The 26,153-nt window shown below is 35.5% G+C and overlaps 2 protein-coding genes across 3 annotated transcripts; one reads left to right on the top strand and one right to left on the bottom strand.

Moving 5' to 3' along the window:
• Positions 1 to 1,123: 1,123 nt before the first annotated feature.
• LOC103038511 (uncharacterized) lies at positions 1,124 to 6,057 on the bottom strand. Its single transcript, XM_007256500.4, has 3 exons — positions 5,886 to 6,057; positions 4,499 to 4,592; positions 1,124 to 3,649 (listed from the first exon to the last, which is right to left on the bottom strand). Exons 2-3 carry the CDS (start codon positions 4,583 to 4,585, stop codon positions 3,122 to 3,124), a joined length of 615 nt encoding a protein of 204 aa, XP_007256562.1. The 5' UTR covers positions 4,586 to 4,592; positions 5,886 to 6,057; the 3' UTR covers positions 1,124 to 3,121.
• A 2,221-nt stretch (positions 6,058 to 8,278) lies between these two features.
• LOC103037969 (steroid 21-hydroxylase) lies at positions 8,279 to 24,965 on the top strand. Of its 2 annotated transcripts, none has more exons than XM_007256499.4 (12): positions 8,279 to 8,388; positions 10,778 to 10,969; positions 11,050 to 11,139; positions 14,500 to 14,654; positions 16,452 to 16,547; positions 17,696 to 17,806; positions 20,680 to 20,766; positions 20,900 to 20,989; positions 22,554 to 22,667; positions 22,759 to 22,925; positions 23,666 to 23,769; positions 23,861 to 24,965. In XM_007256499.4, the coding sequence occupies exons 1-12, from the start codon at positions 8,325 to 8,327 to the stop codon at positions 24,100 to 24,102; spliced, it is 1,512 nt and encodes a 503-aa protein (XP_007256561.4). In that variant the 5' UTR covers positions 8,279 to 8,324; the 3' UTR covers positions 24,103 to 24,965. The 2 variants fall into 2 exon arrangements, with proteins under 2 accessions (XP_007256561.4, XP_007256560.4); XM_007256498.4 differs by having other exon boundaries at positions 20,897 to 20,989.
• Positions 24,966 to 26,153: the final 1,188 nt, after the last annotated feature.

Raw genomic sequence — 26,153 nt, 5'->3', positions numbered from 1 at the left:
TCACTCACACTCATTCAGACAGAGTTTAAAGGGTTAAATCTAACCTCTATCTGCTGTATCTGTACAGTTACCAATCACTAGGACTCCCTCTGTCACACTGCAATGCTCCTGATACTAGAAGGGTGAGGACAATATAGGGTTGGGCGATATCTCCTTAATTGGCAGATGACAATGTTTACAGTGAAACATCGCGATGGACGATGATATCGTTTTTATAAAATAAAAACTCATTTAAAACACAATCAAAGGCTATCTAATAGTGCGCAGAATAATATCAGTTTCAGTTAGTTTCAGTTTCAAATAATTGAAACAGCTCCCCAAAACCTTAACCTATCCTTTATATTTGACAATATTTGATTAACTTTACAGGTCCTCACTCATCTTAGTTTATTTAACTAAACTGAGTTTTTATATTATTTTTAGCCTTGCGCTGAAATCAGCTCCAGGCTGTGGGAGGGAGGGAGGGAGAGAGAGAGAGAGCGCAGCGCGGCGCATTTTGCCTTATTTCTCTTGATTAAATATCAATAACTATGTGAATTTAATACCTTTTAATACCATATATTTTACTTCACGTGATAGGACCTTATTTATTAAAACATTTTTTTTTTTTAAATCACAATGCCGGGCGCGCTTTCCTTATGACTGACGCTAAACTGTTTGATCCAGCTGTTATAATATATTATGTTATATTAATACCATTTTAACGTTTTTCGTTTCTATGTTTTGAAATTCGTTAGATTATATTTTTATCAACATTTTGGGTTTATTATCATTTGTTATTTTTCTAATAATAATAGAAATTACATACTTTATTTTCTTTTGTAAATTTTTTAAGGGGCGAGTAACAAAAATATGTGCATGTTTCTGGAAAAACAAAAAAGTGGGCGTGGCATCACGATGGTTACAATCCATCGATGTGATGTTAGGTCATAAATGACGATGGACGATGATATCCTCCATCGGCACAACCCTAACACAATATGTGGCTTTTAAACATATTTTAAAACACTGCTGAAATTAAGTATGAATTTTGAGATACCTAAATATTTTTTTAATGGCAGCATTCATTTATTGATGTGCTGGAGTGGGAGAGAATATTCTGTGAAACTGACACCAATACATCTATAATTCTTGGTATTAGTTCATTTAGTAATATTTTGTCCTCTTCAGTATCACAGATGCTGTGAAGAATCAAAGAGAATTGTCATATATATTGTGATATAAATCGAATATCGCAGTACTGTGATATCATCATTATTATAATATCATATCATGAGGTGCCCTGTGATTCCTACCTCTAGTGACGTGTAAACAATGTAATTCAAAGTTTATTCATAATCACGTTGTTAAATAAATAAAAAAATAAAAAGAACTTTCTGAAAATTATGGACATATCAGTACTGAGCTGGACATGAAATGATGACCCCACTAGTGACAACACTATATTCTTGAAACAATGTAGCGAAACAATAAACATCAGGTTACAAAACAAAATAAACATCAAATGTTAGCCAATCAGATGTGGTCTTGCTCAACCTATGATTATATGCAGACAGCAAGGTTTACCCATATCAAGTGCATCTTGAAAAGAAGGCACGCTAAAAACACCAACAAAAATAAATGTAAACATATAAACTGAATTTATGCAGTTAATAATACTTATTATTATTTAACAATCCCAAAATACAGCAGCACTGCATTCATAATGAAAGTAACACACCTGTCCCCTTTACTGGGTTGGGTTCATTGGGTGCCCAGCACCCCTAAACCTCTGATCCTAGAATCCCCGTCTGTATATATGTATGTATTGTACTACTCTGTCATATATAATCATGTGACATAAGCAAGGCGGGGCCTATTACTGTACCCGACTGAATATATACAGTGGCATGAAAAAGTATTTGCCCCCTACAGATTTATTTTGTTTTTGCTTTTTTTGTTATACTGATATTTTTTCCATTTTCAAACAAACTTTAACAGTAAATGAGTCTTTCACATCTATGTGGAGGAATTGTGGTCCATTCTTCTTTACAAAAGTGCTTTAATTCAGCCATATTCAAAGTTTTCACAAATTAACGTCCTGTTCAAGGTGTTTAAGGCCACTCCAAAACCTTAATTTTGCTTTTTTAAGCCCAAAGACCTAGAAATTACTTTGTAATCTTTTCCAGATGTCAATGACTTGTTTTCTCATTTGATTTTGAATTTCTTCAGTTTGGGACATAATGCATTGCTATTTGAGATCTTTTAGCTGCTTTATGTTGTCAGACAGGTTCTATTAAAGGGATTTCTTGATTCTACAGGTCTGTTAGTAATCAGGCCTGGTTGTGGCTAGTAGAAAAATTGAACTCAGCTTTCCATAAAGTGTGATTAACCATAGTTAATTTTTCACTAATGGATGGATATTTTTTTCCCCTCAATAAATGAAATCATCATTGGTTATATTTGTATATATATTAAAGTTTGTTTAATAATCTAAAAAATGTTAGAAATCAAAAATCTGTAAGGGGCAAACACTCTTTCATACCACTGTATATATGAAAAGATGACTCCAGCGTTCGATAACACTAGATTCCTAAAACAATGTGATTAAACAATAAACATCAGGTCACAAAACAAAATAAACATGAAATGTTAGCCAATCAGATGCAGTCTTGCTCCACCCATCATTATTTCTGTATGCAGGCAGCTGTTCTATTAATTAATAAATATTATTATTATGTTGGCCATAACAGGTGCTGGAGTGCTGGAGGAGCCAGAGACGAAGGCACACTTAAAAAAAAAAAAAAAAATAGTGTAAACATGTAAACTTAACCTAATAAATACAGAAGCACTGCTTTCACCTAAACCACCCTGGTGGATGGTTAAAGTTGAGCTGTGAGAACATGATCAAGCTGATTTTAGGCTTTCAGTGATAGAAGGTAACAGTGTTATCATTTAAGGTCGAATAAACATTATCAAATACATACAGGCCAGTGAATTAGGCAAGCACACCTCCCATAGCTTTTTCTTTTTTTTTAGCATCATGCTAACTGGTGTACATAAGCTGCCATTATGTAAACTAAATCAGCCTCGTAGCTCCAAGCTAAAAGTAAGTTTATGAGGATAATATAAAAGCATCCCTTTAATCCCAGCCTTTCAGATCATGCAGGAATTTCTTCAGAGCCATCTTTGTTGTCCAGCAGCCTCCAGCCATAGTGGCTTTGAGGAGCCACCGCAGAAGCCCCCCGGCAGCCCGTGGGGATGTGATCGAGCCCAAGGCAGCACCTCTGACCCTGGGGGCCACTAGAGCAGGCAGGCTGAGGGCCACACTGCCCACCACTCCGGGGGCATTTCCAGCGAACAGGCAGACGGTCAGCGAGCAGGAGAGCGCCGATAACCCCACGCAGCGCGACATGACCACCAACCCGTCTGCCGACAGCCAATCAGCAAGCAGTGGGAGAAGGGCGGAGCCAAGCAGAAGCACAAAGGCGGTGGAGCAGTCCTGGCTGAGCCACAGGAACCCGAATGCGGACAGAACCGGACCAAGAGCTTCGGCGGCCCATTCCAGATCCTTCTGGGCAGCTGTGAGAGATGGGGCAGATAAAGGAAGAACTGCCAGCGCAGAGGAACATGCCACGAGGAGGAAACCTACGGATGGAGCTCTGTGATCCTGCAGAGAGAAAGAGAGAGAGATCATTCCCTGAAGTCAGTAGAAGGTGCATCAGCACCCTCTTTAGCAAGCAGCGATGCTCTCTATTAGTCATATCTGTTAGTGCCAGCACCATTGGCAGACGGCTGCATCACACAGTCCTAGATGCACGCAGAACACCACATAACACCACACCAATATCCCATTTTTACATTTAAAGCATTGTTTTCTCTTTACATTTTATCTAAATGAAGATTTAGTTAAGCATGGATGCACAATGATATAGAAATCACATCGGTACCTGCCAATAATTGCTTTTTTTTTTTAATCATCAGGTAGAGATGTATAAGTTAGGTAGAGGTAGAGATGTGTTAAGTATATTGTATTGTGATTGTATGATAATTCAACATGCAGGTTAGGCATTATGATGTTCTGTAGCGTATCTTTTTATAGATTTTACTTAAAATACCTCTGTCCTAAAGATTCTGTATGTTACTGAAATAGAGCTGTTTAATGCTATATATAACATGGAACCATCTACAAAGGTCTTCCCACCGATCTGAAGAATGAAAGAAATGAACTACTTAACCATATACATGTGTTTTTTGAGTCTTTAAAGAAGAACCATTGAAGACCCCTGAGATTCAGGAGTGAGGCTAATTGAAGTGGAAGCTCTGAAATAATGAAAAAGTAGTTTTAAATAACTCAACAAAAACATACTAATGATATAACATAAATTACTTGTTAGCAGTGTTAACCTAGCATCTCCTGTAAATTAAAGTAGCACACAATGCATTCAAGACGCGTAGGCTGATGGACTAAATCTGGGTCAGTGATTAATTATCATACATTCTTCTGTAGGAGTTTTACCTTAAACAGGTGAAATGCAGCGTTTAGTGCTGAGAGTGCCAGAATGACGTCCACAGACACGGCAATCAGTTTCTCCACCACCTCCATTAGGATCCTGTAAATACAAAATCGCGGCATTACAGACCTTTCTAATGCCGTTTTTACTAATAGAATCTCCCATTTCAGATAACAGACATTAAATATTTACTAGTAAGAAACAGCAGAGCTACAGATCTTAAAATCTATTCTAATGAGTCTCATAACAAAAAACACATTTCCTTCCTTGGAGACCTTTGACCACCCCATGTTCCCCTTGCCTTAGACTATGGCAAAGCCTATGTGGCATTTGCCGCAGACTGCAGCAGCTGTGATTGGTCTGTTGAGCTATGTGATCCCGCCTACATATACCAGCCCTCACAGGAAGCGGCGTTAATTATAATTAATTATAAGCAAATGTAGACAGGCTGGTTTATCTCACTTATCTCATTTGGATGAGAGAGGTGTAAGACGGTAGAAGTAAATGGGTCCAATTGTAGCAAAAAAGGGAAATAAAAGAAAGAATAAAGTGAATGACAACTTTTTGATGGTTTTTGGTCAACAAAATTAAAATGTTGAAAATTACATTATTGTGCCTGTTTCTGTTTAGGCACATACAGTGTTTAAGATGTAGTTTGGTAGTGGAAGAGACTGTTATTGTTTTTTGCTTCATTAAGGTTACATATTTGTCATAAAAAGGCTGGTATAGTAAATGTCTGAAAAAAGTGATGTGTAATTTTGAAGTCTATGGCAGTTATTCATTAATTCATTCATTCATTTTAAGAAAAAAATAGTTATTTACAGGTTTCCTGAAGCCAATTTAGATACTTTCATAAAGTCTGGAAGGTTTTATCTGTGTTTAAAGATGTTACATTTTGGAAACCACATTAAAACAGTAATTCAATTAATCAAATTAATTTAGTTCGTCAAATTAATTTAGTTAATCAAGTGAATTCAATTAATCTCCCAGTGCTGTTCTGAGGACAGTGTTTTCACCCACCCCCCCTGAAATAACACACTTTAACTAAATCTGATTTTTAATCGATTTTTCCGTTCCACCTTAAATGGCTCAGTAGTTACATTCAGACTGTAGCCGAAACTGCCGCACTATTTAAGGTGGAAGGAAATAACTTACTCTTACAAGAATCTAGCTTTAATTCTGCTTGCTGTAATGTAATTTAAAACACTCGCACTTAAATCTGCTTTAGAAAGAAGACAGCTACGATTTTAAAACTTTAACCACATTAAATCGTAAATACAACTCTTATAGTTTACTTACAGTCCTTAAAGCAACATCACTCTATACTAACTGCATTAGACAGTCATAAAGCCAGAATTATCTCCTAAAACGTAAGATTTATTTGTAACTTACCGCACAGAAAATCTATTTAGGAGCTATAGAAACATTCCTGACTGATGTCTGAGCTTTATTTTAACCCTACAGTCTAAAAAACACTTTTCTTGAACAGAAATCCTGGTGTTTACACACAGTTTTCGCCTGCAGCAGCCATGAAGCGCGAGCGGCTGAGCGGCGGTGTGCGCACTGCCCCCAGCGGCCGGGAGCAGCAGCGCGTCCCCAAACCTGTTTTATTAATGTTTTTATTTTTTATTAATCTGATTTCAGAGAGCTTACCGATTACAATATACAGAAAATATGGTACAGGAAGGGGAGAAAAATACAAAAAAATACAATTCAGCAGTCTATAGCATTTACAATGTTTCCATCACTTTATTTGGACTGCTTTATTTTATTTAGACTTTTGATTAAAACATGGTAAAATATTAAAATCCTGTTAACATTGAGATCTGTTTCATTAATTTATTCACACTTTAATGAAAATTCACCCGAATTTTAACATTTTAAATATTTTAACCATAGATGCAATTAAATGCAGTGAGTTTATATTCATCACTGTGCATGTAATAGCATTATTTAAAACAACAAATAATAAATAAATACATAATAGGATATATGGCAAGTAATAGCAATAAACTGTTTTTATAGGAACTTACACATGTAATTTTTCTACATACAACTACATTTACACAATCTTTTAATTAATAATCTAATATGGTTAAGCAAGTTGTTGAACATTAGCTGCTGTGATGTGTAAAATACAACACCACCCGTAAAATAAAATAAATAAAAAGCCCACCCATCAGTTGATCCAGGAAAGCTTCAGCCCTGGAAGATCAAAGCATTTTTTTTTGTCTTTTGTATAAACCAGAATTCAACATACTGAATTATTGTTCAAACCCCAAAGCATGGGCGGCCAAATGGCTAACACTGGCCCTGGAGGACAGAATCCAGGTGACACTGACTCATGTTTCCAACTATTATTGCTGAAGCGTCAGGGTATTTAAATCCCTGAATAAGAAAAATAAAACCTAGACCCAGAGAGAATCACGGCCCTGACCCAGAGGATCTCATGTTTGGCCATCCATGACATGGGGGAGGCAAGGCTGTGCTCCTCCAAACGTGTTTTTTCTCACTTCTTCCTGGTCCTTCACAAGAGAAATAACAAAAGTGTGCTCTGTTAAAACAGTAACATTTTAATTCTCAGAAATGTATGTGTTTATAAACGTCCTAATAATTAAACAAAGCAGTATTCTTTATACAGGTTAAGAGACACAGAAATTCAGTGTAGAATCATTGCTCAAAAATGAGATTAGAATGTTAAATATATTTGACTTGTTATAACCTATATTAGTAGGTGTTACACTTATGACAAAAAAAAACCCTACTTGAGAAACGTTTTTAAAAAGAAAAATATCTAAAAAATTAGTTAATTAGGTTATTCAAAAGTTAAAACTATGCTTGGGTATACACTAATAGAAAATTATATTTTTTTCCCCAAGAAAATTGTAACAAAGTGAAAGGATTGTCTTATTTATAAATATTTTTTGCCTGTTTGAATTGATTGATTTTACATCCCAATTAGTTAGATTCTAACTAAATCCTAAATATAAATATAAGCTGAGAAGAACTAATATATGTGTAACAGCATGGATGTCATTGGCCTTTTTTTTAGAAGGGCTCAAGCACCCCTAAAAGGAGTCCCAGCAACACTAAAAGTGAAAGCATAAAGTTGCGATTTTAAACAGATGTTTCTCTATAATTAGTTTAAAAAATCTAATCTAAGAAAGTAGTTTATTAAAGAAAATTTTAAGAAAGAAAATATAACAGTGCAGATATAGTATCACTTTCTCTCCACGCTTCTGTACGCTGGGTGCACACCTACGCACAAAAAATTAGACAGGACTTTTTATGCTGCTGTGGTTTGATGCTTTTTTAAAATTTAGTAAGCTAATGCTGCAGACTGATAAGTAAACACTGGTTAACCTGGAGTGAGAGAGGCTAGTTGTGCTGATAGTGTCAGTTGGTTTGTGTGTTTATATTGAAGGCGAGGTGTTAGACTAGTACTGTCTGTATGTGTATCAGATTTTTTTCTGATATGATGCACCTCTGACCCTAGTTTCCTCCCTGTGTTACAGATTAGGGTCATTTGTTTAGGTTGGTCCAACGTATCATTTCAATGGTTTATTTCCTTTTACGTTATTGGCCACATTAATAGAACCACCCTGTGAGCTCTTCATCACTCCCGCTGTGTGTGAGATTGACAGGAAGGCCAAACCAATATTTCCCTCCCCTTGACTCTTGGCCAAAGGATGGAAACACAAACTACTGAAGACAGATGGGAGGGAAAGATGATAAAAGGAAGAGGCTGGTCAGGGGGGCTCTCAGATCAGTATGTATGTGTGGATGCTGGGTGTAGGAGCGGCTCTGCTGCTGTTCATCCTGTGGCGGCTGATGGTCCACTTCTCCGGACAGAGCTGCAGAAACAGCCATGCAGAGAAAACCAGAAGCTCTGAAGGTACAAATATTTCTCTCTTCAGTGTTTATAATGCTCTGTTGGTAATTGACTGTACTCTACAGATAAATGGAATGATTGATTATTCTACCACCATGATTTGGATTTGATTTTTATAAATCAGAATTATTTTTCCTTTCTATTATTTTAAAAATAAAGTTTGATGGTACAAAAATGTTTGATGGTAAGGCAGATATGTCTAAATGTGTATAGCACAATTTGATGTTATGTGTTTAGGATTCAAATTGAATTTAGTTCATTTAAGTCTGTTTCAGAGTAATATAATGTGAAAAATTCAAACAAGAAAGACAGGCAAATTTCACAATGACTTTTCAGACCTGTATAAAGTATATGTATAAATTATAAAGCACCACACTTAAATGTAAAAGTACTAAAGTATTGTAGTTAACAATTTCTGTACTTAAGTATTTTAAGTAATAGTTTATAGTAAAATGTAGTACTGAAATACTGAAAGTAAAAGTACAGTACTGTACTATTCGTGTAGTAGGCAGAACAGGAGCAGGGTGATCTTCTTATAAGATCAGCTTGATCTCATGATTCACTTAACCCTTAACCCCCTTAACCCTAACTCAAACTCATTGGCATTGGCTCATTTTTTGTGAAAAACATATCAAAACACATTTTCGATAAACACACACTGTACACCCCCCCCCCCCACACACACATTTATATTACATACAGTATGTTTGGCCAAGGGCTAATAAACATTGCTTCATTTGTAAATTTGAAACGAAACAAATTTTCTACTCATATCTTGAGTTAAATTCATTTTCTTTTACATTTTATTAAAAAACTTATAAAAAAAGAGTAGCACTTTTTGAAAGAAATGTAACATAAGAAAGGTAAAGGGCAAATATTAACCATGTAAGCTGTTTATACTGCTTGCAATTTAGTTGAGGCAAGCATGTGTAAAGCATTTTAATGTAAAATTGCTTAATTTTGCTGAATTAAATACAAGTAACAAAGTAAACGAGTAACAAAAATATGAACACCACACAAGGGTTAATGATGAGCAGCTTCATCAAAACCGGTGACAGTGAAGAGCATTTCCTGCTCTGGCTTTAGTGATAATGTGGGTTTAGAATGATTCCTAACATTTTTATAATTGTAACGAGTAACAAAGCGCACATAAAAATGTATTGGATTTAAAGTATTAAAATTTCCAAAATATTAAGTGAAGTAAAAGTGGAAGTAGGAGGAAAAAATACTCCACTAAATACAGATATTATAATACAGCATTTTAGTCCTTAAGTACAGTAGTGAAGCAGTTCTACCTTATTACTATCCATCTTTGGGCATTTCAAATGAATTAAATCAAAATCAGATTTAGGCCTCAGAAACACTCCATCATTCCATTATTGGTTTGCTTGCTTTTTTCCAGTACCCAAATATTTCATTTTGAAGAATGTCTTTCTTCTTTGAATTTTCACATTAGATTACTTTGAATCAGACTTAAATAAAAAAAACTGAATTTAAAATCTTAGTAAACTTTCACAACTGCCTTGTTTGGTGCGGATATTCAGACTTTTTTAGTTTTGGTCAAAACCAAAACCTAAATTTGTTCCAATCAAAGAGATGTTCTTGCCCTGGATCTACTGAACCATGGTTAGATTTTTACAAACAAGGGTTCTGATTGGCCTGTTCTCTGCAAAGTGTCTGTGAGACCAATCAGTTTTTAGTGTGGGTGGGCAGGGTTTTACCCCTCCCGGACGAGATTTTTTCAGTGAGTGAGAGAAAGCAGATCATGGCGGAGGCAATATTAATAATTATTGTAATACGATATGAAATGTTTTTGATGTTGTGCAATTTTTGGTGATATTGTAACTGTCAATTTTTGTGAAATAAAGGCTTTTTTTCCCCCCAAAAAAAGGAAAGCAGAGGCAGGGCCTTCCAAAAAGAAAGAAGATAAAACTCATTTCACCTCAGAATACTCTAAATTTAATGGAAAAAAAAAAAGTCAAATTAATTAATATAAAAGTAAAGTTTCCTTTTTTTTTTCGGGGGGGGGGGGGGGTACCTCCCTGAAATCAACTTTTGCAACTTGTAATGTCTGCTTTGTGGTCTGGATTATTTTTAAGGTGTGAAAACACGCGTAAACTCTTAAATTATTTTGTGTTCACCAGACTCTAGCAGAGTGTTAAATGTTGAACAAATTTGAAAGTGTTGATTTAGTGATATTCCTGTGGGTTGGGAGTCTTGTGGGTTGGTTAGTGTTAGGAGTCTTGCCCAAGGACCCTTATTAGTGCAGTGCTGCAGCATATTCACCCAGTTTGGGAATTGAACCCCAGTGTTCCACATGATGTGGTGTTATCCACTACGCCACACCAAACACTATCACTTCTATTACCATGATCTCTCTTTTTGTATTTAGCTGCTGTTTCCAAGCCCCTGCACTCCCTCTCTTTCCTCTTCCCTCGCTCTCTCTCTCCTGCTCTACCCGGACCCCCTGCTCTCCCCCTGCTGGGAAACATGCTGGATCTGACCCGAGACCACCTGCCTCTTCACCTGACCGCACTGGCCCGGCGCTACGGGAACATCTACCGCCTCTACTGCGGCAGCACCAGTCAGTGGAAACGGATTAACTCACCATGTTATTTTTACTCCTGTAACTTTCTGTTACTAACGCTTTTATCTTCCACACAGCCATGGTGATTCTGAACAGCAGTGAGTTCATCCGGGAAGCTCTGGTTAAAAAGTGGTCAGACTTCGCAGGAAGACCCTCTTCATACACCGGTACTTAATTACCTTTATTACTACCTGTAACTGTTAACTAATAATTAACTGTTATAGTAATTTTAATACTTAATAGGATTAATGATAACAAATAACCACATATTGAACAGTTCTCCGTTTTGAAAGAAATCAGATATTCTTTCTTTTTTTTAATGAACAATTTTTAAATTAAATTAAAATTTAAAATGTGTTTATTCAAAGGTGTGAAAAGTACTGAGTATTCATAACTCTATAGGTAGAAGCAAAGATACTTTTTACTCAAGTACATATCAATCAATCAATCAATCAATCAATCAATCAATCAATCAACCTTTATTTTCACTCGGGCAGAAACTTGAGGGTGACCCTCATTTACAATGTTGTCGAGCCTTTATAACATCAAAGGGATTGAACACATTTAATAATAATTTAGAAATAATAAGAAATAAAATTGTCAAAAATAAAAAAAATAATAAAAAAGTACGCATTTTAAATAAACGTTTAATAAAATATATATGTAAAACAGAAAATTCTAAAATACCATAAAAAAACAAATTTGACAAAAATTTAAAAATAAAAAAATGTATAAAATATAAGATAAGTAAATAGAACAGTAGAAGTAAAGTAAACTATTAAAAATGATAAGTGATTAAATGAGTAATAGAACTAAGAACAAGAATGAAAATACAAAACATTAAAATGAAATAAAAAATAAAAGTCATAATAAATAAACTAAAAATAAACGAATAAAATAAATAAAAAATAAAAAAATATATAAATAATAGAAGAAAAAAGATAAATTAATAAAAAAAAAACATTTAAAACAGTCCCAGGCTTTCTGATGGTGATTTGAAACTAAAAGTTTAAAATGGGTCAGTGATCCCATATGTAAAAGTACTGGTTTAAAACTACTTAAAGTATAAAAGTAAAAGTAATGTAAGGGGAAAAATTGCCACTAAGGACAAAAGCTTAGACTCCCCCACAGAAACCTATAATGCACTACCCACCCTCCCCAAAACACATTTTGACTATAATTTTATATTACAATGTTAATGTTGATAAATGTGGGATGTACTAGGCTCCCTGTTTCAGCTGCATATATGCCCATTGAAAATTAATTGTATTTTAGTACAATGTAAATATATTCAATTTAAACTTTATTTAAGACATTTTGAGAGTCTCTGCCACTGGATCACCGGATCTAAACCAATAAGGAGTCAGAATGGTATATGTTTATACTTCTCATCCAATCACGATCAGATTCACACTATCTGGATGGAGAGATTTATCTGGATATGTTTTTTTTTTAACGATCAGAAGCCGGAATTAAAACATGCTGAAGTGAAATAGGAGTAACAAGGGTATTTAGGGTATTTAAAATATAAGGAGATCTTGATAATTGTGTGAAAGTGTAAGAAGTAGAAGTAAAAAGTGTCTGAAAAATAATTACTACAGTAAAGTATAGATAACTAACATTTCTACTTAAGTAAGGTAACAAAGTACTTGTACTACATTTCCTGACCCTTCTGTTTTTATTTAAATGGATACTTCTTCATTTACAGTAATTTCAAATCAAATAATCTACAATTGTAAAGAAAAGAACTGATTTCTTTAAAAATTAAACGAGATTTCACTGTAAAAACATTGAAAACTCAAAATTACAATTTTACTCAAATGATCAAGGTCAAAGTCTGTTTTACATGAAATTGCATATTTCCAAACATTACCGAACTAGTTAGGTGAACATTCTTGACGACATATACATTCAAATGAAGATCTTTGAGTGGAATAAACCTATAACTTATAACATAACATAACATAATAACTGAGATTAGTTTGTTGCCATTATCCACTTCTTGTTTTTTTTTTTTTGGCTTCTTGACAATTTATTTGCATACTGAGTGTGTCACCCAATTTGGAACATCTCATCTCATCTCATTGTCAACCGCTTGATCCGTGAGGGTCGCGGGGGGTGGGGGGTTGGGGGGGTGGTGGGGGGATTCTGGCATCAGGCGGAAGGCAGGAAACACCCTGGACAGGCCGCCAATCCATCGCAGTACATCGCAGGGCAGACGGACACAGACAGACACACAGACACATTCACTCAATTTCAGTCAAGTTCCAATTAGCCTGAACGTGCCGTCTTTGGACTGTGGGAGGAAACCGGAGAACCCGGAGGAAACCCACGCAAACTTGCAAACTCCACACAGAAAGACCCGGGTTGCCCCAGCCGGGAATCGAACCCAGGCCGTCTTGCTGTGAGGTAGAAGTGCTACCCACTGCGCCACTGTATTTGTAATAGTAAGTGAAACAGTCCTTGTAAAAATTACACTGGACACAAGATGGCAGCATGAAGACAGAAATAAACAAAAATCTAATCTTTTTGAGTCAGGTAATATTTTTTCACGTCAAAACACTTGAGATATTATGTTTTCCAAGAATTTATTCAATATCTTGTGTTCAGATGACTTTAATCATGTCTGTGTTACAGAATCAAGTCTCACATACCACTGAATTTATGGTGTGTCCAAATGTTAGACTGGTACTGTACTAAGAAAAATAACTTAATATTAATATACTTAATATACAGCTCTGGAAGAAATTAAAAGACCACTTCTGTTTCTGAATCAGTTTCTCTGATTTTGCTATTTATAGGTATATGTTTGGGTAAAATGGACATTATTGTTTTATTCTATAAACTACAGACAACATTTCTGCCAAATTCCAAATAAACATATTGTCATTTAGAGCATTTATTTGCAGAAAATGAGAAATGGCTGAAACAATAAAAGATGCAGAGCTTTCAGACCTCAAATAATGCAAAGAAAACAAGTTCATATTCATAAAGTTTTAAGAGTTCAGAAATCAATATTTGGTGGAATAACCCTGATTTATAATCACAGTTTTCATGCACCTTGGCATGTTCTCCTCCACCAGTCTTACACACTGCTTTTGGAAGACTTCAAGCCACTCCTGGTGCAAAAATTCAAGCAGTTCAGTTTGGTTTGATGGCTTGTGATCGTCCATCTTTCTCTTTATTATATTCCAGAGGTTTTCAATTCGGTAAAATCAAAGAAACTCATCATTTTATTTATTTATTTATTTATTTATTTTTATTTGAGCTCTTTATACTACCAGTAACCTTCACTAAGCGCCTGATCTCCCAGAAATCACTGCTATCCGCAGGGATTTACTGTAATAAATTACTTTAATTCTCACATGGGGGCGCTGTATTTACAGAAATGTTCTGTATTTGATTGAAACAGTACTTTACTGTTAGTGTCTGTTACAGTGTATGTTCTGAGAAATGTAATTGGTTACTTTAGTAGTTATTTTGTGACACTGCTGCTTTATTATCTGTCCTTTACCTGCATCTCTCAGGTAATAAAGTGTCGGGTGGTGGGCAGAACATCTCTCTGGGTGATTACAGTGAAGTGTGGAAGGCCAAGCGGCGCGTGGTCCATAATGCTTTGCAGCGCTGCACAGCTGAGAGCCTGCATTCTGTTATAGAGACGCAAGCGTTACACCTTAAACAGGTACACACACACACACACATACACACACATACTAGTGCTGCTAATAATTTGTATTCATTTTTATTTATGATAAAGCAACAAGCATTACAGAGCACCCTCTAAATTTCCTCTAGTGTATTATAGACTTTCAGATTAACACTGTGTTCCAGTTGTGTACTACTGTATACTTTTAAGTATATATTTTAAGTGATAGACCAATACAAAGTATCACATAATTGTGAGTTAGATAAAAAATGATACAGGGTTTTCACAAATTTAATCCAATTAAAATCCTAAAATTGTGACGTGCAAAAAGATTCATCCCCCTTACTTCGAAACCCGTAAATAAAATCATTGCAATCAACTGCCTTCAAGAGTCACTTAATTAGTTAATAGAGTGCAGCTGTGTGTAATTTAGTCTCAGTATAAATACAGCTGTTCTGTGAAGGCCTCAGTGGTTTGTTAGAAAACACTAGTGAACAAACAGCATCATAAAGACCAAGGAACTCACCAGACAGGTCAGAGATAACGAAGTTGTGGAGAAGTTTAAAGCAGGGTTAGATTATAAAAACATATCCCAAGTTTTAAGCAACCCAAGCAACACTGTTCAATCCATCATCCAAAAATGGAAAATGTATTTTACATCTGCAAACCTACCAAGACAAGGCCGTCCATCCAAACTGACAGATCGAGCAAGGAGAGCACTGGTCCGAGAAGCAGCAAAGAGATCCATGGTCACTCTGGAGGAGCTGCAGAAATTCAAAACTCAGGTGGGAGAATCTGTCTACAGGATGACTATAAGTTTTGCACTCCACGAATCTGGCCTTTATGGAGGAGTGGCAAAAAGACAAAAGAAATCTATTGTGAAAAGAGAGATACAAGAAGTGCCGTTTGCAGTTTGCCACAAGCCATGTAGAAGACATCGTAAACATGTAAAGGAAGGTGTTGAGCTCAGATGAGACCAAAGTTTAACTTTTTGGCCTAAATGCAATGCACTATGTGTGTCAGAAATGTAACACTGCTTATGACCCTAAACTCATCGTCCCTAGTGTGAAACATGGTGGTGGCAGCATCATGCTGTAGAGCTGCTTTTCTTCAGCATGGACAGAGTTGGGAAGCTGGTCAGAGTTGATAGAAAGATTGACGGAGTTAAATACAGGACAATTCTGGAATAAAACCTGTTGGAGGCTGCAAAAAACTTGAGACTGGGAAGGAGATTCACCTTCCAGCAAGACAATGACCCTAAACATACAGCCAGAGCTACAGTGGAATGATTTAGGCAGGACATGACAATTCTGCTGTTCACAGACGCTCTCCATCCAACCTTGCTGAGCTTGAGCTGTTTTATAAGGAAGAATGAGGAAAAACATCAGTCTCTAGATGCATTGTAATTGCAGCAAAAGGTGGCACTATTAAGTATTGATATAGGGGGCTGAATACTTTTGGCATACTTTTAAGATTTTTATTTGATTAAAATTGTGAAAACCTTGTATTATAATCGTCCCACCTAACAATTATATTTGTGTTGGGCTGTCACTTAAAATCTCAGTTAAAATATATATTTAGGTTTGGTGACAAAATGTAAAAAGGTGTATTCTATATATTTAATATCACTGTGGTTAATACTCTATAGAAATGGTCTGTTGCTGCACTGGAATATCTAATATCTAATACAAAGTAAACAAACATAGCCCCCTTCTTAACAGTCTGTGAGTATAATCATGTGAATCGTATGAACGCACACCCCATGCTTCCTGTTGGGTTTTACAGTCTGTCAGATTGATTTTACCTGTTCCCTGCTGTCCGTGTCTCTAACAGGTGCTTCTGGATTACAGGGAGAAAGCTGTGGATCTATCTGAGGACTTCACCGTGGCGGCCAGCAACGTCATCACTACACTCGCATTCGCTAAATCAGTCAGTAACAGCTATTTTTCATATTATAATTAATTTATATAACAAACAAAAAAAAAGTACTGAAAAATTGTAATTAAGTAAAAGTATTTTTACTTTGTTAAAATTCTACTCAAGTAAAAGTAAAAGTACCCATCTAAAAAGTAAAAAAATACTCAATTTAAAATGTAAAATGTAAGTTACAAAGTTACTTTTAATTATTTGATGTAAAAAAGTACAACAAATCATAAATTAATTATTATTAATTAATATATATATAATATATGTAATAATTATATATAATAATATATATAATAATATATATATTATATAATATATATATAATATATAATATATATAAAATATATAAAAAAGTACTGAAAAATTGTAATTAAGTAAATGTACCTTTACTTTGCTAAAATTCTACTCAAGTAAAAGTACCCATCTAAAAATCTACTCGAGTAAAAGTAAAAAAATACTCAATTTAAAATGTACTTGAGTAAAAGTTACAAAGTTACTTTTAATTATTTGATGTAAAAAAGTACAACGAATCTTAAATTAAATCGTTTTTAATGAACTATTATTCCACATAATAATTTGGATCTTTCAGGCAGTATGTGTTCAGACCACCCCAATAAAACTTTTTCAAGAACAAGTGGCATAGGTTTCTATGATCCATTTTTTTTTCTCTTTTAAATAGGTTATGGTCATATAGGTGACTATAAACTGTATTTTTATTTTTAGAGTTTTATAGTTTTTATAGCATTATTATTTTTTAACTTGCCATTGCTATGCTTTTAACTGCTATTTACATTTTTTTTTTTATCATTCAAGCAGATTGTTTAATGTTTCCAGTAAAACATTAAACAAATACTTAAACAAAGCTAATTGGCTCTTTTTGTTAAAGGGTGGGACTTTATCCATGGACAGGAACTATGATTAGCATTACATGAAAACCCATTCACACATCGGCCAATCACCTTTCTTCTTAGTAATAAGGTCTCTGTTCTAGCCAACCAACTAAGCTTTCCATTTAAAATATATGTGCATATGGCTGCAATTTACCTAGAAAATGATTATAATTATACATGATTATATTATAGCACATTATAGCCTATGTTAATAGAAAGTTATGAACTTTGTAATAATGTGTGTGTGTGTGTGTGTGTCAGTATGATAAGAGTTCGGCGGAGCTGCAGAAGCTGCACGGTTGTTTGAATAAGATCGTGTCTCTGTGGGGTTCTCTGTGGATCTCGGTGCTGGACTCCTTCCCTCTGCTCAGGGTATCGAACAGGACTGATCCTATAGGCCTTAAAGGAGCTGGTCAATCAAAAATCAGTTATCATGATTGATCTCTTAATCCAGATTCAGTCAATCAGCCAAGGCATGTTTAGTATGTACCATGTGCTTCTTTAGTTCAGAGCAGCAGATGCTAGTGCAATGTTGCTAATGAAACCAGTGGTTAAACTATAAACGTTTCTTTTACAGTAAGTTAACTGCAAAAAAGTTGCCTATAAGGAATACTTTATTACGTCTTTAGTTGCCAAATAAATACTGTAAAATTATAGCTACCCGTTTATTATTACATTACATTACATTTAGCGGATGCTTTTATCTAAAGCGACCTACAAATAATGATGTACATTAGGGGGCTCTGAGATGTCCAGCGGTCACTATAATCAGGAGATCTCCGGTTCAAATCCTGTTTATGTAGCTTGCCCTGCCCTGAGAGAGCACAATTGGCCTTGCTCTCTCTGGGTGGGTAGATGGCACTCTTTCCCCTTATCACTCAAAAGGGTTGATGTTGATCAGCACGAGGCGTCTGTGAGCTGATGTATCGGTAACCAAGTCGCTGAGTTTTTCTCCGAGTGCGCTGTGTAACTATGCGTTGCACGACGTGGACAGCCGCAGCTGTGATTGGTCCACTGGGTCCATGTTCCGGACCCACACATTCCCACCTTCGTGGTTTAAACTGCAGAGCGATGCAGAGCTGCTGATATGCGCACACAGAAGTATAAACTGGCCTTTGAAGGGTTTAGGAGAGTAAGTGCTCTTTGAAGAGCTCTGTCTTTAGGAGTTTATTAAAAATAGCAAGAGATTCTCCTGATCTGGTAGTGGAAGGTAGTTAGTTAGAGGTGTAAGAAGAGTAAGTGCTCTTTGAAGAGCTCTGTCTTTTGGAGTTTATTAAAGATAGTGAGAGATTCTCCTGATCTGGTAGTAGAAGGTAGTTAGTTAGAGGAGTTAGGAGAGTAAGTGCTCTTTGAAGAGCTCTGTCTTCAGGAGTTTATTAAAGATAGTGAGGGACGCTCCTGATCTGGTAGTAGAAGGTAATTTGTTCCACCATTGGGGAACTCTGTATGAGAACAGTCTGGATTGCTTTGTGTAAATGTTTGTTTGGTAAAGCGAGGTGACGTTCATTGGAGGAGCGCAGCGGCCGGGAGGTAACATAGACCTTTAGGGGCAGATGCAACGTAGGAAGAAGCCTGCTCTGTCATCAACTTGTAGACAATCTTAGGGGCTTTGAATGGAGCTACATTATTTTTAGTAAAATCTACTAAGATGCAGCAACTAAAATATGCTTCAGTGAATGCGAGTAACAAAGTAACATTTACTAAAGACATTCAAAATGAATTCACCAAGAATTGTGAGTTACATTTACTTAAATGTAGTATGGAGTATGGACCATGTGGCATGGAATTTTCAGCATGTAAATATAGAGCTATATTGGCTTTAATAATGACGACCAGCAAAATTGATTTATGATCTGAACCATGTCCTAAACCCCACCCACCTAGCAAACCACTGAAGATCTACTTTTATTTTTACTGTCAGAAGTAAAATAAAGCTGTAAATAGTCTTTTTTTTTTTTTTTGTAAAATACGGGTTTGAAATACTATAGTATAGAAAATACTATAAAAGGAACAGTATAGCAGTATAGCAGCCAACACACAGCAATCAGTTCAGAAAAAAAGATGCTTGCTCTTGCAGCCTAACCCATATATAGGCAAGAGAGTTTATCAAACTATATTACATACAAGGTTATCTATGGAAGCCTGGGGTAACCACTACACACTGTGGGAGGATACTCAATATGTAAATAGACAGTGCCAAAAGCCAATAGAAAAGAAGCAGTTAAATATCAATAGACTAAATTCAACCCAATGATTTACATTTAAATGTTTATTTGGTCACAAACATTCCCCTAGATCAAAATAGCTGAGGAATATTTAAAAAATGTTACAATCCAAGTCCATTGTTTGCTAGCGACATTAGCGTAGCATCTCCTGTTATAAACTAAAGAAGCACACATCAGATAGAAAACATGTATTGACTGATTGACTGAATCTAGGGATCAGTGGTCAATTATGATACTGTAATTTTTCACTGAACTGTTCCTTTAAATAATAAATAATACTGTGTTTGTAGCTTTACAGTAATTATTAATTACAATACTGTAATACTGTTTATTTGTTATAAGAAGCTAATTTTATTACATTTTTCTGCAACTTCAGGAGTTGGACAATGAAACTGAAACACCTGTCATTTTAGTGTGGGAGGTTTCATGGCTAAATTGGAGCAGCCTGGTGGTCAATCTTCATTAATTGCACATTATTGAACCATTAAGAGTGTGAAGGTTCAATTATCAGGGTAAGAGCACAGTTTTGCTTAAAGTATTGCAATGCACACAATATTATGGGTGATATACCAGAGTTTAAAAGAGGACAAATTGTTGGTGCACGTCTTGCTGGAGCATCTGTGACCAAGACAGCAAGTCTTTGTGATGCATCAAGAGCCACTGTATCCAGGGTAATGTCAGCGTACCACCAAGAAGGAGCAACCACATCCAACAGGATTAACTGTGGACGCTGTAAGAGGAAGCTGTCTGAAAGGGATGTTCGGGTGCTAACACGGATTGTATACAAAAAACATAAAACCACGGCTGATCAAATCACGGCAGAATTCAATGTGCACCTCAACTCTCCTGTTTCCACCAGAACTGTCTGTCGAGACAATAAATTATTGTGGTCTAAAACCAGGTGTTTCAGTTTCATTGTCCAACCCCTGTAAGTCGTATAGTATATTATATTGTGAATAATTGATTACAAACTGTGTTGACTCCCCAATTAATCATTATTCTGTTCTTATTCTCACATAGAGGTTGCCAAATCCTCACTTTTCCCTACTTATGAAAGAGGTCGCTAGGCGAGATGAAATAATTGTGGGCCTTTTGGATGAGTTTAAGGTAAAAATAGAGATGCTAATAGCATGTTGCTCCCTGTCTTCCCAGGATTAAAGTACTGGAGGTTATTGAGTGTAGAGATGTACAGAATGTGTTATAATACATTTTTTAAATCATGTTTTTGTGGTTTCAGCAGCGAAGTGGTGCTAAAGACGGTGGAACCCTCACAGCCTCTCTGCTTCAGCACAGCCTCGAATCAGCAGACAAAACAGCCAAACCAAAAACTGTAAGAAACCGTATTTACATTAATCAGATCAACCAATAAAATAACAACTCACTGTTCCACTTCTTTACTGTTTTAAAGTTAACTTTTCAAAAGTTATAAATCAGTGTTTGAAAGTGATAAATCACCTCTCAATTCTAATAGATCTGTACATCTAAATTACTGTTCAGATTAAACAATCTCAAGTCAAATGTTGTGATACATCATTTAAAAGTTATGAATCCCTAACTAAAAGTTGAATTTTATTTAAATGTTATGAGTCACTGTCCAAACCTTATCAATTACCACCCAAAATGTATGAATCAGTGTTTATAATTGATGAATCACCTCTTAATTCTAATAGGTCTGTAAATCTAAATTACTGTTCAGATTAAACAATCTAAAGTCAAATGTTGTGATACATCATTTAAAAGTTATTAATCACTGTTTTATGGTTATGAATCACTGTTCAAAAGCTGAATTTCCATTTAAATGTTATGAATCACTGTTTCAAGAGTTATGAATTACCACCCAAAAGTTATGAATCACTGTTCAAAAGTTGAATTTTCGTTTAAATGCTATGAATTACCACCTAAAAGTTATGAATCAGTGTTTAAAAGTTATGAATCAAGTAATAAATCACCTCTTAATTTTAATAGATCTGTAAATCTGCATTACTGTTCACATTAAAAAATCTCAAGTCAAATGTTGTGATACTTCGTTTGAATGTTCAAAAGTTATGAATCCCTAATTAAAAGTTTAATTTTATTTAAATGTTATGAGTCACTGTTCAAATGTTATTAATTACCTCTCAATTCTAATAGATTTGTAAATCTGATTTACTGTTTAGATGAAACAATCTCAAGTCAAATATTGTGATACATAATTTAAAAGTTATGAATCACTGTTCAAAAGTTATCAGTTACCACAAACATTTATGAATCAGTATTCAAATGTTGAATTTTCATTTAAATGTTATGAATCACCTCTCAATTCTAAAAATCTGTAAATCTGAATTACTGTTTAGATTAAACAATCTCAAGTCAAATATTGTGATACATAATTTAAAAGTTCTGAATCACTGTCCAAAAGTTATGAATCACTATTTAAAAGTTGAATTTTCATGTAAATGTTCTGAATCACTATTAAAAAGTAATATATGACCCTTCAAAATGTTTTATTCAGATTTAAGAATCTCAATAAAATGTAGTGACACAGGAGCTACGAATCACTGATCAAAAGTGATAATGCTGTGAATCATCATTAAAAGCCTTGAATCAAAACACAAATAATAATTTAAAAGATTTTAATAGTATGAATCCCCACCCTAAAATCTTAAAATGTATGAAGTTATGAATCACAATTCCAAAGCTCTTAATTACTGTTCTGAATTAAGGAATCACTGTTTGAAGTTAGGAATTACCATCTTAAAGTTAGAAATCACTGTAAACTGTACTGATATAAATAAATATAAATATAAAGTAAATATTGAGATGATCAGCTGGGAGTTTTTTTTTTGTGATTTTTCATATTTTGACCACTGATGGATGAAAAGATGTCCGTTGCTCTGTCTGTTCTTCTCTCTCAGCTTCTGACAGACACTCAGCTGCACATGACTACAATAGATCTGCTGATTGGGGGCACAGAGACCACCGCAGCCTGGCTCTGCTGGACCGTGGCCTTCCTCCTGCACAGGCCGGAGGTGCTAAAGCTGTTCTTATGGGGTGTTATACTGTATTTATGAGGTATTATAATACCCTTTATCCTTTTTGACCTCTTCTCTCTCTCCGCAGGTTCAGACGGGGGTGTATGAGGAGCTGTGCAGTGTGTTAAAGGGGCAGTATCCTCAATACAGTGACAGGCATAGGCTCCCCTACCTGTGTGCGGTCATTAACGAGGTCCTGCGGCTGAGGCCCGTCGCCCCACTCGCTGTTCCACACACAGCCAAACGAGACAGCAGGTACAGTACTGACCCGCACCAAACTAAACTATGAACTATGAATCACTGTTCAGAAGTAGGGAATCACCTTTATAAGCTATGGATCACTGTTCAGAAGTAGGGAATCACCTTTATAAACTATGAATCACTGTTCAGTAGTAAGGAATCACCTTTATTCACCTTCAGCTATTAATCATTGTACAGAAGTAGTGAATCCAATTCAAAGGCTATAAGCCACAGTTCAGAAGTAGTGAATCAAATGTACAGTCTAAGAGCCACTGTTCAGAAATAGTAAATCACCATCAGAAGCTATGAGTCACTGTTCAAAAGCAGTGAATCAAATTTCAAAGACTATTATCCACTCATACAAGACTCATATACTCATATACTGTTTGGCTGTTTCTTCCGAAATGCGGAACTTTATCCTAAACCGGCACCATAATTTTCCATTCACAAAGCTGTCAGTGGGCCTGTCTCCTCATTAGGAGTACAGCTGATCTGAGCGAAACGATTTGGGGCTACTGGATAATCATTCGGGGCTCTAGCCCCAGAAGCCTAGGCCAGGCAATGCCCCTGCACCAAAAGTAGTTAATCCTCTTTAAAAGCTATGAATTACTGTTCAGAAGTAGTAAATCACCTTTAAAAGCCACAAATCACAAAAAATATGAATCACAGAAAAAGCAAAAATAAAAACTAAATAATTTATATGTCATGTTATATAAATGGTATACATGTTTTATGAGGTGTATTTGTCTCTTCAGCATTGCAGGATACTTTATCCCTAAGAACACTGTTATCATCCCCAACTTATTTGGAGCTCATCATGACCCGGCTGTGTGGAGCGAGCCGTTCACCTTCAGACCAGGTAGAAGCTCAGCCCCCTGATTAGACTCCAGTATAACAGCAGAACCCCTGCAGTGCTGAGTAATGGTCATAGGGCGTGTTCTTTATTTCAGAGCGCTTTCTGGAAGGTGGTGGGGGGTCTCTGCGGGCACTGATGCCCTTTGGAGGGGGCGCTCGGCTGTGCCTCGGAGAGTCCGTGGCCAAAATGGAGCTGTTCCTGTTCACAGCCTACCTGCTGCGGGACTTCCAGTTCCTCCCTGAGGGACCGGAGGAGCTTCCTGACCTCAGGGGCGTGGCCACAGTGGTCCTAAAGGCCAAACCTTACAGGGTCATAGTGCGTCCAAGAGCACACTAAACAGCAGTAATGCATTTATTCAGTTAAAACATCCAGCTTTACATTAAAATGACGGTACCTACATATATTTTGTATGTTTTTTCACTAAATAGCTGAAATGTTCCTGTTTTGGTTTTAACATACAGTACTAGTCAAAAGTTTGGACACATCTTCTTATTCAATGTTCTTATTTTTATTTTTTCCCCTATATTTGTAAATGAATACTGAAGTGATCCAGATCATGTGTTAAAAAAAAACAAAATACCCTGTGAAGCATTTAGGTGCTCTTTTCTGATAAGCTGTTAACTTGCGGATTCTGAGGCTGGTAACTCTGATGAACTTATTCTGTACAACAGAGGTAGCTCTGGCTCTTCCTCTCCTGGAACGGAGCTGATGAGAGCCAGTTTCATCATAACATATTTGACAGTCTTTTTGACTGCATTTGAGCATGTTTCCAAAGTTCTTGTATTTTTATTTTTTTTGTATTTTCAGATTGACTGACCTTCATTTCTTAAAGTATTTTTATCTTCACTTAGTTGAGTAGTTCTCGACATAAAATGTATTGGAGCATTTTTCAAATAGAGCTATTCACTGTATACCAACTCTACCTCTTCACAACACAACTACTGATGCTCTTAAACGCATTAAGAGGCAAGACATTCAAGTAATAAACTCTTGACAAAGTTTAGCACAGCTGTTAACTGAAAGCTTGAATTCTATAAAGCTGACTGAGAAAATCCAGTCAAGATTTTAATTTTTTTTTACATTTTCTTTTACTAAATACTAAACAAAACATTTTGTTTACTAGTCTGTAGCACTTACACTTCATTTTCCACACTTTAATTTTTTTTTTGTGTCCCACAAATTATTGGCTTGGAAAATATCTGTCCCTCAGCCAAACTTAATTGCCAACCCCTGCTCTATCACATTCTCCATCTAATTTTACCAATGTACATTTTAGTTAAAATTAATCAAAAAGAAGATTAAACACAAATATATTTAATTCACCTGAACATACCATTTTAGTTGAATTATTACACAAAGGAATTTATATGACAAAAAATAATCAATTCATATAATTTTAACAAAAATACATTTTAGGCAACTGGTTTCCTCAAATTATTTAAGTTAATTCAACCTATCCAGGTTTACAGTGTGTGTGACTGTAAGAAGTTCACAAATGAACTTGTTTATAGTTCAAATTAAATAAACAAGGCAACGTAAAAAGTAAAGGATAATCTTCATCCCAAAGCAGTTCCCTTTTAATTAGGCAAGTAAACAACAACAGCAACTGCTTCACAACTTAAAGGTGTATTAGATCACTTTTACTCTGCACTCTCTAGTTACGATTATTATAAGGGGCTAGTTCTCTGATTGTGAATAGATTTCAAGCAACAATGTTGGATTTGGAACAGATGATCAGCTAAAATGTACAGGTCTTAATAATGAGGCCAGGTGAAATACATGGTGGTGGTGTATGAGGTGTTAGTGTGTATTAGATATGTATTAGTGGATCAGATACAGCAGTGCTCCTGGAGTTTTTAAACACTGTGTTTAATCTCTCAATGTCCTCCACTCCTCTATTACACACTCCTATCTACAACCGCTTCACCCTGTAGATAAAGTAAAGTCAGAGACAGAAGCTCTGAATCTGTGCCCACAGGATGCTGTTGGATGAATATTTCTGGTTGATGGACTGTTGGACCAAACAGAGTGTGTTAAAACACAAAAATTAAGATAAAAAAAATCACTGCATTGACTTAAAATAAGTTACTCTAAAGCAGGGTGTCCAAACGTTTTTGTTGGCGGCCAGAGGGAGAATATATTTGAAGTCACGGGCCACAGACTCTGTAATAAAACAAATAATGAAATATACCACTTTAAATAATACTGTTTTCCTGATTACTTTCATTTACACACCATTTTACTTGACTTACTATCTTTTTCTTTGACAGTGTTGTGTAAACTAAGATTTTTCAAATTGATGTTTCATTTCATGATGTCTCATAATATTAAACTCCTTAATTACAGCAACTTTTAGACTCTTTGGACCGTTTTTCTGCGCTAAAACT

The sequence above is a fragment of the Astyanax mexicanus genome, chromosome 6 (assembly GCF_023375975.1).
Source record: "Astyanax mexicanus isolate ESR-SI-001 chromosome 6, AstMex3_surface, whole genome shotgun sequence".
Classification (NCBI taxonomy): Eukaryota; Metazoa; Chordata; class Actinopteri; order Characiformes; family Acestrorhamphidae; genus Astyanax; species Astyanax mexicanus.
This window is presented reverse-complemented; position numbering and strand designations above follow the sequence as displayed.

Bases quoted from the DNA above. Each gene is read 5' to 3' on its own strand.
- LOC103038511 (XM_007256500.4), bottom strand. From the start codon at position 4,585: ATGGAGGTGGTGGAGAAACTGATTGCCGTGTCTGTGGACGTCATTCTG. The intron at 3,650-4,498 runs GTAAAACTCCTA...TTCTCTCTGCAG, and splicing joins CTGCATTTCACCTGTTTAAG to GATCACAGAGCTCCATCCGT.
- LOC103037969 (XM_007256498.4), top strand. From the start codon at position 8,325: ATGGTCCACTTCTCCGGACAGAGCTGCAGAAACAGCCATGCAGAGAAA. The intron at 8,389-10,777 runs GTACAAATATTT...TTTTGTATTTAG, and splicing joins GAAAACCAGAAGCTCTGAAG to CTGCTGTTTCCAAGCCCCTG. The intron at 20,990-22,553 runs GTAAGAAACCGT...CTTCTCTCTCAG, and splicing joins AAACAGCCAAACCAAAAACT to CTTCTGACAGACACTCAGCT.